This window comes from Coregonus lavaretus (genome assembly GCF_964263955.1).
Source record: "Coregonus lavaretus genome assembly, chromosome: 4".
NCBI lineage: Eukaryota > Metazoa > Chordata > Actinopteri > Salmoniformes > Salmonidae > Coregonus > Coregonus lavaretus.
The window spans coordinates 79,132,806-79,148,040 of record NC_139991.1 but is presented as its reverse complement, the minus strand read 5'-3'; the positions used below and the strand labels follow the sequence as shown (position 1 = coordinate 79,148,040).

Sequence of the window (15,235 nt, the reverse complement as noted above, 5' to 3'; positions counted from 1 at the left end):
AAGAAACTCAAAAGGGGTCATGATATTAATTAACAGTAATTTCGATCCGAATGTGCAAATTGTCCAAACAGATCCGCAAGGTAGATGGATTACTTTAAACATGTTATTGGACCATAAACTGATTTGGCTCATTAACCTTTACGGACCAAATAATGATGATCCACACTTCTTTGACAATATATATAATAAATGATCAACCCTGCAAGCAATACAAGACTCTATTATTATGGTGGGAGATTATAATACTGTTTTAAATAGCTCAATGGACCGTAAAGGAAATCACACTACAAACTATCACCCTCATGCTCTTAAGGAAATCATGAATGTCATCGATACATTAGAACTAGTGGATATATGGAGGCTTAAATGTTCTGACCCATTGAGATATACAGTGAGGGAAGAAAGTATTTGATCCCCTGCTGATTTTGTACGTTTGCCCACTGACAAAGAAATGATCAGTCTATAATTTTAATGGTAGGTTTATTTGAACAGTGAGAGACAGAATAACAACAACAAAAAAATCCAGAAAAACACGTCAAAAATGTTATAAATTGATTTGCATTTTAATAAGGGAAATAAGTATTTGACCCCCTCTCAATCAGAAATATTTCTGGCTCCCAGGTGTCTTTTATACAGGTAACGAGCTGAGATTAGGAGCACACTCTTAAAGGGAGTGCTCATAATCTCAGTTTGTTACCTGTATAAAAGACACTTGTCCACAGAAGCAATCAATCAATCAGATTCCAAACTCTCCACGATGGCCAAGACCAAAGAGCTCTCCAAGGATGTCAGGGACAAGATTGTAGACCTACACAAGGCTGGAATGGGCTACAAGACCATCGCCAAGCAGCTTGGTGAGAAGGTGACAACAGTTGGTGTGATTAATTCGCAAATGGAAGAAACACAAAATAACTGTCAATCTCCCTCGGCCTGGGGCTCCATGCAAGATCTCACCTCATGGAGTTGCAATGATCATGAGAATGGTGAGGAATCAGCCCAGAACTACACGGGAGGATCTTGTCAATGATCTCAAGTCATCTGGGCCATAGTCACCAAGAAAACAATTGGTAACACACTACGCCGTGAAGGACTGAAATCCTGCAGCGCCCGCAAGGTCCCCCTGCTCAAGAAAGCACATATACAGGCCCGTCTGAAGTTTGCCAATGAACATCTGAATGATTCAGAGGAGAACTGGGTGAAAGTGTTGTGGTCAGATGAGACCAAAATCGAGCTCTTTGGCATCAACTCAACTCGCCGTGTTTGGAGGAGGAGGAATGCTGCCTATGACTCCAAGAACACCATCCCCACCATCAAACATGGAGGTGGAAACATTATGCTTTGGGGGTGTTTTTCTGCTAAGGGGACAGGACAACTTCACCGCATCAAAGGGACGATGGACGGGGCCATGTACCGTCAAATCTTGGGTGAGAACCTCCTTCCCTCAGCCAGGGCATTGAAAATGGGTCGTGGATGGGTATTCCAGCATGACAATGACCCAAAACACATGGCCAAGGCAACAAAGGAGTGGCTCAAGAAGAAGCACATTAAGGTCCTGGAGTGGCCTAGCCAGTCTCCAGACCTTAATCCCATAGAAAATCTGTGGAGGGAGCTGAAGGTTCGAGTTGCCAAATGTCAGCCTTGAAACCTTAATGACTTGGAGAAGATCTGCAAAGAGGAGTGGGACAAAATCCCTCCTGAGATGTGTGCAAACCTGGTGGCCAACTACAAGAAACGTCTGACCTCTGTGATTGCCAACAAGGGTTTTGCCACCAAGTACTAAGTCATGTTTTGCAGAGGGGTCAAATACTTATTTCCCTCATTAAAATGCAAATCAATTTATAACATTTTTGACATGTGTTTTTCTGGATTTTTGTTGTTGTTATTCTGTCTCTCACTGTTCAAATAAACCTACCATTAAAATTATAGACTGATCATGTCTTTGTCAGTGGGCAAACGTACAAAATCAGCAGGGGATCAAATACTTTTTTCCCTCACTGTACATGGCGGAGACTCAATCAAGCTAGTCGTCTTGACCTATTTCTTATGTCATTCTCGTTGGCACCAAAAGTTAAAAGAGTGTTGATAGGGGAGAGAATGCGGTCGGACCATCATGTAATTGGCATATACAGTGGCTTGCGAAAGTATTCACCCTCCTTGGTATTTTTCCTATTTTGTTACCTTACAACCTGGAAATAAAATGGATTTTGGGGGGGTTGTATCATTTGATTTATACAACATGCCTACCACTTTGAAGATGCAAAATATTTTTCTTGTGAAACAAACAAGAAATAAGACAAAAAAACAGAAAACTTGAGCGTGCATAACTATTCACCCCCCTAAAGTCAGTACTTTGTAGAGCCACCTTTTGCAGCAATTACAGCTGCAAGTCTCTTGGGGTATGTCTCTATAAGCTTGGCAAATCTAGCCACTGGTATTTTTGCCCATACTTCAAGGAAAACTGCTCCAGCTCCTTCAAGTTGGATGGGTTCCGCTGGTGTACAGCAATCGTTAAGTCATACATTTACATTTTAGTCATTTAGCAGACGCTCTTATCCAGAGCAATTTACAGTTAGTGAGTGTAGATTTTTTTTTTCTTCATACAGGCCCCCCCGTGGGAATCGAACCCACAACCCTGGCGTTGCAAACACCATGCTCTACCAACTGAGCTACACGGGACTACCACAGATTCTCAATTGGAATGAGGTCTGGGCTTTGACTAGGCCATTCCAAGACATTTAAATATTTCCCCTTAAACCACTCGAGTGTTGCTTTAGCAGTATGCTTAGGGTCATTGTCCTGCTGGAAGGTGAACCTCCGTCCCAGTCTCAAATCTCTGGAAGACTGAAACAGGTTTCCCTCAATAATTTCCCTGTATATAGCGCCATACATCATTCCTTCAATTCTGACCAGTTTCCCAGTCCCTGCCGATGAAAAACATCCCCACAGCATGATGCTGCCACCACCATGCTTCCACCATGCTTCACTTCACACACACATTTGTAGTATGGGGCTCAGGATGAAGCCCTCTCTGTTGACATCTCCTCTGTCCAACCGCTACAGCACTGTGCTCCAAGTTCACCCGCAACAAGCTGACAGTGTAGTAACAGCGTAGTAACAGTATAGTAACCGTGTAGTAACCGTGTAGTAACAGCGTAGTAACAGTATAGTAACCGTGTAGTAACAGTATAGTAACCATGTAGTAACCTTGTAGTAACAGCGTAGTAACAGTATAGTAACCGTGTAGTAACCGTGTAGTAAAAGCGTAGTAACAGTGTAGTAACCGTGTAGTAACCGTGTAGTAACAGCGTAGTAACAGTATAGTAACTGTGTAGTAACCGTGTAGTAACAGCGTAGTAACAGTATAGTAACCGTGTAGTAACCGTGTAGTAACAGCGTAGTAACAGTATAGTAACCGTGTAGTAACCGTGTAGTAACAGCGTAGTAACAGTATAGTAAGTGTCACAAAAGTGCAGGGGTGTAGTAACAACGTAGTAACCATATAGTGACATTGTAGTAACATTATATTGACAGTGGAGTAACATTATAGCAACAGTATATACAGTGTAGTAACAGTGTAGTAACAGTGTGGTAATATTGTGGTAAAGGTGTAGTAACACCATAGTAATAGTATATCATCAATATAGTATCCGTTTAGTAACATTGTAGTAACAGTGTAGTAACAGTGTAATAACTGTATTGTAACAATATGTTATCTTTGTAGTAACAGTATAGTAACATTATAGTATCCGCGTAGTATCCGCGTAGTATCCGTGTAGTATCCGTGTAGTATCCGTGTAGTATCCGTGTAGTATCCATGTAGTATGCGTGTAGTATCCGTGTAGTATCCGCGTAGTATCCGTGTAGTATCCACGTAGTATCCACGTAGTATCCGTGTAGTATCCGTGTAGTATCCGTGTAGTATCTGTGTAGTAACAGTGTCCTGCTCCTCTCTCCTCTAGGAGCCAGTAGTCAGTATGAAAATATGGGAGGGGACGTGACCATGAAGTGTGGCTCTCTGGACAGCGAGGCCAGCGTGACGTGGAAGGTGAACGGGACGGACGTGACGGCACGCCACCGGGAGGAGGGGTCTAGGCTCATACTGATGGAGGTGGACCTCTCAAACAACGGACTCTACAGCTGCTTCCAGAACCCCAACGGAGAACGACGGGACCAGATCAACCTACGCATCGGAAGTAAGATCTAATGATCATCATCTTCCTCCCCCCCCCCCCCCCCCCGGCAGTGAGTTCTAGTAAATATAATTCTCCCCTTTCTCAGTCTCTCTCTGTCGATCTGCTCTAATGAGTTAGAGATGTTCTCTCTGCTTGCGTCACTATCTCTCTGATCTCCAATTTGACGTGTGGTTGGTCTGTGTTTATCTGTCTACTCTATGACCAGGCATCCTGACGCTCACACACACGCATTAACAGGCACACACACACACACACACGCATGCACAGGCACACACACACACACACACACACACACACTCACACACACACGCTCTCACACACACACACACACACACACAGCAGTCTGGTGCTATCTCACACCGGAACAGATTGTTTGGACGCACCCAGCTGTGTATTTTCAGACCCTCATTAATAACAGTAGATATAATATTCTGACTCCCCCATTCCCCCTCCCTCCCTCCCTCCCTCCCTCCCTCCCTCCCTCCCTCCCTCCCATTCCCCCTCCCTCCCTCCCTCCCTCCCTCCCCTCCCATTCCCCCTCCCTCCCTCCCTCCCTCCCTCCCTCCCTCCCTCCCTCCCTCCCTCCCTCCCTCCCTCCCTCCCTCCCTCCCTCCCTCCCTCCCTCCCTCCCTTTCCCCCTCCCTCCCATTCATCCTCCTTCTCTTCCATTCCCCCTCCCCCCCTCCCTCCCCTCACATTCCCCCCCTCCCTCCCTCCCTCCCTCCCCCCCTCCCTTCCTCCCTGCATTACAAGTGGCACCCTATTTCTTATATAGTGCACTACTTTTGACCAGGGCCCAAAAGGAGTGATGCTGAGGGCCCATAGGATGCACTCTGTAGGGAATAGGGTGCATCCCTAGCATTGCAGCGTTGTTAACTATCTCCTCTCCTGGTGACCAGTTGGTGTGGATCTGTAGAGCGTTTTAGTCTGTCGACAAGGCACTGTTAAAGCTGCAATCTGACTTTGTTGCCTTACAAAAGACCCTGGTTTATTTAAAACTTGTAATTAATGTGGGCAAGACTAAATGCATGTTGTTCTCTAATTCTCACAAATAAATAAATCAATAAATCAAATGGACAATATATTTATTAATTGAATGGTTCAGAAGATCTCGTTAAAAGCTGAGATTTAAAGTAGGCTTATTTGATAGAAATAGATCATGCCTTTCCCTGAACATGAAATACTGTAGATCCTCTCCCTGAACATGAAATACTGTAGATCATCTCTCTGAACATGAAATACTGTAGATCACGCCTCTCCCTGAACATGAAATACTGTAGATCACGCCTCTCCCTGAACATGAAATACTGTAGATCACGCCTCTCCCTGAACATGAAATACTGTAGATCACGCCTCTCCCTGAACATGAAATACTGTAGATCACGCCTCTCCCTGAACATGAAATACTGTAGATCACGCCTCTCCCTGAACATGAAATACTGTAGATCACGCCTCTCCCTGAACATGAAATACTGTAGATCACGCCTCTCCCTGAACATGAAATACTGTAGATCACGCCTCTCCCTGAACATGAAATACTGTAGATCACGCCTCTCCCTGAACACGAAATACTGTAGATCACGCCTCTCCCTGAACATGAAATACTGTAGATCACGCCTCTCCCTGAACATGAAATACTGTAGATCACGCCTCTCCCTGAACATGAAATACTGTAGATCACGCCTCTCCCTGAACATGAAATACTGTAGATCACGCCTCTCCCTGAACATGAAATACTGTAGATCACGCCTCTCCCTGAACATGAAATACTGTAGATCACGCCTCTCCCTGAACATGAAATACTGTAGATCACGCCTCTCCCTGAACATGAAATACTGTAGATCACGCCTCTCCCTGAACATGAAATACTGTAGATCACGCCTCTCCCTGAACATGAAATACTGTAGATCACGCCTCTCCCTGAACATGAAATACTGTAGATCACGCCTCTCCCTGAACATGAAATACTGTAGATCACGCCTCTCCCTGAACATGAAATACTGTAGATCACGCCTCTCCCTGAACATGAAATACTGTAGATCACGCCTCTCCCTGAACATGAAATACTGTAGATCATGCCTCTCCCTGAACATAGGCGGATGTGGTGGATTAAACTGCATAAAGTGACAGATTCTGATGGGAATTTTTAAAATATGTTACTTAGATTTACTCAGGAGTGCGTCAGACTCTTAAGGATGAAAGTCCCATAGTTCACTTCATTACTCCCTTTGTGTTTCCAAAGCTCTACTACACACGCTTCTGACTCACCTAACTTCACTGTTGAAGCATAAAAACATGAGTTACCAAATCTGTTCACAGGGTCAAAAGTGGTGCACTATAAAGGGAATATGGTGCCATTTGGGACGTCGTCTGTGTATCTGTGATCCTGAAGGCATCTATGTCCAAATGCTCGTACCTTTCTCTACTCTTACCTTACTCTACTCTGCTCTTACCTTTCTCTGCTCTTACCTTTCTCTACTCTTACCTTACTCTACTCTGCTCTTACCTTTCTCTGCTCTTACCTTTCTCTACTCTTACCTTTCTCTACTCCTACCTACTTCTTACCTTTCTCTACTCTTACCTTACTCTACTCTTACCTTTCTCTACTCTTACCTTTCTCTACTCTACTCTACTCTACTCTACTCTACTCTACTCTACTCTACTCTACTCTACTCTACTCTACTCTACTCTACTCTACTCTAATCTTACTCTACTCTACTCTACTCTACTCTACTCTACTCTACTCTACTCTACTCTACTCTACTCTACTCTACTCTACTCTACTCTTATCTTACTCTACTCTACTCTACTCTACTCTACTCTACTCTACTCTACTCTACTCTACTCTACTCTACTCTTACTCTACTCTACTCTACTCTACTCTACTCTACTCTACTCTACTCTTACTCTACTCTACTCTTACTCTACTCTACTCTACTCTACTCTACTCTTACTCTACTCTACTCTACTCTACTCTACTCTACTCTACTCTACTCTACCCTTACCTTACTCTACTCTACTCTACTCTACTCTACTCTACTCTTACCTTACTCTACTCTTGTCTTACTCTACTCTACTCTTATCTTACTCTACTCTACTCTACTCTACTCTACTCTACTCTTACCTTACTCTACTCTTATCTTACTCTACTCTTACCTTACTCTACTCTACTCTACTCTTACTCTACTCTTATCTTACTCTACTCTACTCTACTCTTCCTCTACTCTACTCTTACTCTACTCTACTCTACTCTACTCTACTCTACTCTACTCTACTCTACTCTACCCTTACCTTACTCTACTCTACTCTACTCTACTCTTACCTTACTCTACTCTTATCTTACTCTACTCTACTCTACTCTACTCTACTCTTACTCTACTCTACTCTACTCTACTCTACTCTACTCTACTCTTATCTTACTCTACTCTACTCTACTCTACTCTACTCTACTCCTACTCTACTCTTACTCTACTCTACTCTACTCTACTCTACTCTACTCTACTCTACTCTACTCTACTCTACTCTTACTCTACTCTTATCTTACTCTACTCTACTCTACTCTACTCTACTCTACTCTTACCTTACTCTACTCTTATCTTACTCTACTCTACACTACTCTACTCTACACTACTCTACTCTACTCTACTCTACTCTACTCTACTCTTACCTTACTCTACTCTTATCTTACTCTACTCTTACCTTACTCTACTCTACTCTACTCTTACTCTACTCTTATCTTACTCTACTCTACTCTACTCTTCCTCTACTCTACTCTTACTCTACTCTACTCTACTCTACTCTACTCTACTCTACTCTACTCTACTCTACCCTTACCTTACTCTACTCTACTCTACTCTACTCTTACCTTACTCTACTCTTATCTTACTCTACTCTACTCTACTCTACTCTACTCTTACTCTACTCTACTCTACTCTACTCTACTCTACTCTACTCTTATCTTACTCTACTCTACTCTACTCTACTCTACTCTACTCCTACTCTACTCTTACTCTACTCTACTCTACTCTACTGTACTCTACTCTACTCTACTCTACTCTACTCTACTCTTACTCTACTCTACTCTACTCTACTCTTACTCTACTCTACTCTACTCTACTCTACTCTACTCTACTCTACTCTACTCTTACCTTACTCTACTCTTATCTTACTCTACTCTACTCTACTCTACTCTACTCCTATCTTACTCTACTCTACTCTACTCTACTCTACTCTACTCTACTCTTACCTTACTCTACTCTTATCTTACTCTACTCTACTCTACTCTACTCTACTCTTACTCTACTCTACTCTACACTACACTACTCTACTCTACTCTACTCTACTCTACTCTACTCTTACCTTACTCTACTCTACTCTACTCTACTCTACTCTACTCTACTCTACTCTACTCTACTCTACTCTACTCTACTCTACTCTACTCTACTCTACTCTTACCTTACTCTACTCTTATCTTACTCTACTCTACTCTACTCTACTCTACTCTACTCTTACTCTACTCTACTCTACTCTACTCTACTCTACACTACACTACTCTACTCTACTCTACTCTACTCTACTCTTACCTTACTCTACTCTTATCTTACTCTACTCTACTCTACTCTACTCTTATCCTACTCTACTCTACTCTACTCTACTCTTACCTTACTCTACTCTTATCTTACTCTACTCTACTCTACTCTACTCTACTCTACTCTACTCTACTCTTACTCTACACTACACTACACTACTCTACTCTACTCTACTCTACTCTACTCTACTCTTACCTTACTCTACTCTACTCTACTCTTATCCTACTATACTCTACTCTACTCTACTCTTACCTTACTCTACTCTTATCTTACTCTACTCTACTCTACTCTACTCTACTCTACTCTACTCTACTCTACTCTACTCTTACCTTACTCTACTCTTATCTTACTCTACTCTACTCTACTCTACTCTACTCTACTCTACTCTTACCTTACTCTACTCTTATCTTACTCTACTCTTATCTTACTCTACTCTACTCTACTCTACTCTACTCTACTCTTACCTTACTCTACTCTTATCTTACTCTACTCTACTCTACTCTACTCTACTCTTACCTTACTCTACTCTTATCTTACTCTACTCTACTCTACTCTACTCTACTCTACTCTTATCTTACTCTACTCTTATCTTACTCTACTCTACTCTACTCTACTCTACTCTTACCTTACTCTACTCTGCTCTACTCTACTCTACTCTACTCTACTCTACTCTTACTCTACTCTACTCTACTCTTAACTTACTCTACTCTACTCTACTCTACTCTACTCTACTCTACTCTTAACTTACTCTACTCTACTCTACTCTACTCTACTCTTACCTTTCTCTACTCTACTCTACTCTACTCTACTCTACTCTACTCTACTCTACTCTACTCTACTCTTACCTTTCTCTACTCTACTCTACTCTACTCTACTCTACTCTACTCTACTCTTAACTTACTCTACTCTACTCTTACCTTACTCTACTCTTACCTTACTCAGAACCTAATGGAATTATGTTTATTTAAATGATACTACAGCTTCAAACACACACACGCATGCATAAAAACACACAGTTTGTGATGAGCATTTACAGTTTATATCATTGAGAAAACGTTGAATGATATACGGTTTTATTTCATTTCATGTCAGAGTCTGATAAAGTTATGAATTACCTCTCTGCTACAGTGTATCTGTCAAAAGCTGTAATATCGCAGACAGTAACGGCCTTTCTTTAAACTAGCTGACATTAACAGCCTTCCATTCAACTAGCTGATATAAACGGCCTTCCTTTAAACTAGCTGACATTAACAGCCTTCCTTTAACCTCTTAAGGAACAGACCCTTCTTTTCAATTTCCTCCTAAAATGACAAACCCAAATCTAACTACCTGTAGCTCAGGACCTGAAGCAAGGATGTGCATATTCTTGATACTATTTGAAAGGAAACACTTTGAAGTTTGTGGAAATGTGAAATGAATGTAGGAGAACATAACATAATAGATCTGGTAAAAGGTTAAACAAACAAAAAAACTTATGTTTTCTATTTCTATTTTTGTTGCATCATTTCTGAAATGAAAAAGAAAAGCCATAGACTCAGATAGGAAGTAATGTAGATGTTGTCAACAAGAGGTCAACAGTGTACGTGCACAGTTTCAGACTGAAACCTTCAAGAATGAGCGAGCTACATGACATTTAGAATGAAGTCTCCCAGGTGTCCCTCACAGGTTTTTCCCAAATCTACCCAAGTGGCCTCCAAGTGGCCGAATTGGTAAATTGATATATTTTAAAGTACATAACTATAGAGAACATACAAAAATGCTATGGTAATAGAAAATACATGTTTACACACTCCCAGGAATGTCATACATGATGGATCATTAGCTTCCCTACATAAGACACTAACCTTCACACATCTAGATGGCCGGGCAGGGTGGGTGTGGAGCCAGAGACATAAGACACTAACCTTCACACATCTAGATGGCCGGGCGGGGTGGGTGTGGAGCCAGAGATATAAGACACTAACCTTCACACATCTAGATGGCCGGGCGGGGTGGGTGTGGAGCCAGAGACATAAGACACTAACCTTCACACATCTAGATGGCCGGGCGGGGTGGGTGTGGAGCCAGAGACATAAGACACTAACCTTCACACATCTAGATGGCCGGGCGGGGTGGGTGTGGAGCCAGAGACACAAGACACTAACCTTCACACATCTAGATGGCCGGGCAGGGTGGGTGTGGAGCCAGAGACACAAGACACTAACCTTCACACATCTAGATGGCCGGGCGGGGTGGGTGTGGAGCCAGAGACAGCAGCAGGGGTCCGGCTGAATGAACCAGTTTCTACTGGAGGACTTGAATGTGGTCTCTTTGGTGTTGCCTCCCAGAGGCCATCTGAGTCAGAGTCTCTAGCACTATAGCAGATTTTAACAATTCAGTAAGAACTGATAGTAGTTTACTATTATTTATTCTATTGGACCTTTATTTTAGCAGGGGGTGAGCATCAATACTATTACGGGTGAGCCCTGCATCAATACTATTACGGGTGAGCCCTGCATCAATACTATTACGGGTGAGCCCTGCATCAATACTATTACGGGTGAGCCCTGCATCAATACTATTACGGGTGAGCCCTGCATCAATACTATTACGGGTGAGCCCTGCATCAATACTATTACGGGTGAGCCCTGCATCAATACATCACATAAACAACACATCTATAAACATATACTGTATTATATAGAGTTATATAAAGATATAAACATATACTGTATTATATAGAGTTTGGGGAACACAATCACTATAATGAAATGTGTTTACCAATAGTAAATAGGGCACAGACATACAATGTATTTATACAGACCTAAAATGTATTAGCATATCCATTGTGCATTTTATGTTGACTGAGTCTCTAGCACTATAGAAGATAAAATAAATTCAGTAAGAACTCAAGTTTGCTATTACTTATTATAATGAACCTTTCTTTTAGCAGGGGGGGAGACCTGCATCAATTATTTTAGCAGGGCGGTGAGCCCTAGCCAACGTGTATTTTATGTTGACTATCACATGATATGCCTGTGGTTTTCGGGGCCCTATTTACTATTGGTAAACATATTTAATTATAGTGATTATATATATAGCAATCAAATAAAAATATCTCAAATTAATAATATGCAACCATTTAAACAACGGCATTAGCATGAGAAGAAAGAAAGTATTTTACTTACCAGTCCAAAGTTACGTCTTCCCATCCAAAAGAAATCAGCGTGCGTCTAGAGTGTAATCACTAACTGAGCCCTCATAAACTTCTATGTCACTTTACCGATCGATTTCTGCAATAATCTCGTCCAAATCTGTATACTTGGTCTTTGTTTGAGCTTTTCTTGTTTTATTAGCCATGTTCTACTTTCTAAAAAAGCAATAAACTTGGTAGAACTTATTGAGCGTGCGTGCGTAATACGAATCCCTCTTTGTTCTCTCAATTTGATCTGCCCAACGTAGGTTGTTGAGCTCAGCACAATCGCTTTTACTCACACAAAGGACCATCACATACTCATGTAAAGCCCAGCTCATTGGCTATCTAGCTAGCTATGTTTCAAAATGATAGGTGGTCATTGGACCAAGATACAGTCAATCAAGTGAACACCGCCCATCACATTGGTGCGTAATCAAGTCAATCATTGGTGGGCGAAATACCTTTTGTTTAGCCAATGCGTCATGCAGAATCAAGTTCGGTCGCCTTCTAAAGTATCTGAGGATTGCAGAAAAACAGAACTTGACTGGCTGAAACAAGGGGTAGCGTTTATAATACGTTGAAATATTTTGTTGCAAGTTCAACTAGTCAGAATTCAGGTGAAACACTGTATACAACATGGACCGTGTAAAGATATAAAAATGGATTTATCAAACAAAACAACGCTACGTTTTATCTCTGGGACCCCCAGGATGACAAATCAGAGCAAGATTACTGAATGTAAGTACATTATTTACCTTCAGAGGTGAATGTACCAAACCAGTTGCCGTGATACAAGTGTTTTGTTGTTGTGCACTATCCTCAAACAATAGCATGGTATTTTTTCACTGTAATACCTACTGTAAATTGGACACTGCAGTTAGATTAACAATAATTTAAGCTTTCTGCCCATATAAGACATGTATATGTCCGTGAAATTGTGCTTTTGTTTACAACGTCATTGTAGTCACATTATCCGTATTGAGCAACAACTGTCCCGATTTCGGGACACCCCATCCAGTAGAGGTTAACCTAGCTGATGTAAACAGCCTCCTTTAAACTAGCTGATGTAAACAGACTTCCTTTAAACTAACTGATATACAGTGCCTTCGGAAAGTATTCAGACCCCTTAACTTTTTCCACATTTTGTTACGTTACAATCTTATTCTAATATGGATTTAATTAATACAAATCTTCAGCAATCTACACACAATTCCCCATAATGATTAAGAGAAAACAGGTTTTTAGACATTTTTGCACATATGTTAAAACTAAAACTGAAATACCTTATTTATGTAAGTATTCAGACCCTTTGCTATGAGATTCGAAATTGAGCTCAGGTGTATCCTGTTTCCATTGATCATCCTTGAGCTGTTTCTACAACTTGATTGGAGTCCACCTGTGGTAAATTCAATTGATTGGACATGATTTGGAAAGGCACACACCTGTCTATACAAGGTCCCACAGTTGACAGTGCATGTCAGAGCAAAAACCAAGCCATGAGGTCGAAGGAATTGTCCGTAGACAAGGATTTTGTCGAGGCACAGATCTGGGGAAAGGTACCAAAAAATGTCTGCAGCATTTAAGGTTCCCAAGAACACAGTGGCCTGCATCAATCTTAAATGGCAGAAGTTTGGAACCACTAAGACTCTTCCTAGAGCTGGCCGCCCGGCCAAACTGAGCAATCAGGGGAGAAGGGCCTTGGTCAGGGAGGTAACCAAGAACCCGATGGTCACTCTGACAGAGCTGTAGAGTTCCTTTGTGGAGATGGGAGAACCTTCCAGAAGAACAACCATCTACAGTGAGGGAAAAAAGTATTTGATCCCCTGCTGATTTTGTACTTTTGCCCACTGACAAAGACATGATCAGTCTATAATTTTAATGGTAGGTTTATTTGAACAGTGAGAGACAGAATAACAACAAAAAAATCCAGAAAAACACATGTCAAAAATGTTATAAATTGATTTGTATTTTAATGAGGGAAATAAGTATTTGACCCCTCTGCAAAACATGACTTAGTACTTGGTGGCAAAACCCTTGTTGGCAATCACAGAGGTCAGACGTTTCTTGTAGTTGGCCACCAGGTTTGCACACATCTCAGGAGGGATTTTGTCCCACTCCTCTTTGCAGATCTTCTCCAAGTCATTAAGGTTTCGAGGCTGATGTTTGGCAACTCGAACCTTCAGCTCCCTCCACAGATTTTCTATGGGATTACGGTCTGGAGACTGGCTAGGCCACTCCAGGACCTTAATGTGCTTCTTCTTGAGCCACTCCTTTGTTGCCTTGGCTGTGTGTTTTGGGTCATTGTCATGCTGGAAGACCCATCCACCACCAATTTTCAATGCCCTGGCTGAGGGAAGGAGGTTCTCACCCAAGATTTGACGGTACATGGCCCCGTCCATCGTCCCTTTGATGTGATGAAGTTGTCCTGTCCCCTTAGCAGAAAAACACCCCAAAGCATAATGTTTCCACCTCCATGTTTGACGGTGGGGATGGTGTTCTTGGAGTCATAGGCAGCATTCCTCCTCTTCCAAACACGGCGAGTTGAGTTGATGCCAAGAGCTCGATTTTGGTCTCATCTGACCACAACAATTTCACCCAGTTCTCCTCTGAATCATTCAGATGTTCATTGGCAAACTTCAGACGGGCCTGTATATGTGCTTTCTTGAGCAGGGGGACCTTGCGGGCGCTGCAGGATTTCAGTCCTTCACGGCGTAGTGTGTTACCAATTGTTTTCATGGTGACTATGGTCCCAGCTGCCTTGAGATCATTGACAAGATCCTCCTGTGTAGTTCTGGGCTGATTCCTCACCGTTCTCATGATCATCGCAACTCCACGATGGTGAGATCTTGCATGGAGCCCCAGGCCGAGGGAGATTGACAGTTCTTTTGTGTTTCTTCCATTTGCGAATAATCGCACCAACTGTTGTCACCTTCTCACCAAGCTGCTTGGCGATGGTCTTGTAGCCCATTCCAGCCTTGTGTAGGTCTACAATCTTGTCCCTGACATCCTCGGAGAGCACTTTGGTCTTGGCCATGGTGGAGTTTGGAATCTGATTGATTGATTGCTTCTGTGGACAGGTGTCTTTTATACAGGAAACAAGCTGAGATTAGGAGCACTCCCTTTAAGAGAGCGCTCCTAATATCAGCACGTTACCTGTATAAAAGACACCTGGGAGCCAGAAATCTTTCTGATTGAGAGGGGGTCAAATACTTTTTTCCATCATTAAAATGCAAATCAAATTATAACAGTTTTGACATGCGTTTTTCTGGATTGTTTGG

At 42.1% G+C, this 15,235-nt stretch overlaps 1 protein-coding gene across 1 annotated transcript in view; it reads left to right on the top strand.

Moving 5' to 3' along the window:
• LOC311127207 (ciliary neurotrophic factor receptor subunit alpha-like) overlaps positions 1-15,235 on the top strand; it is a 271,986-nt gene that overhangs the window by 69,681 nt on the left and 187,070 nt on the right. Inside the window, exon 2 of the mRNA XM_084159001.1 lies at positions 3,960-4,193. Coding sequence (XP_084015127.1) covers positions 3,960-4,193 — 234 coding nt within the window. The remainder of the gene's footprint in view (positions 1-3,959; positions 4,194-15,235) is intronic.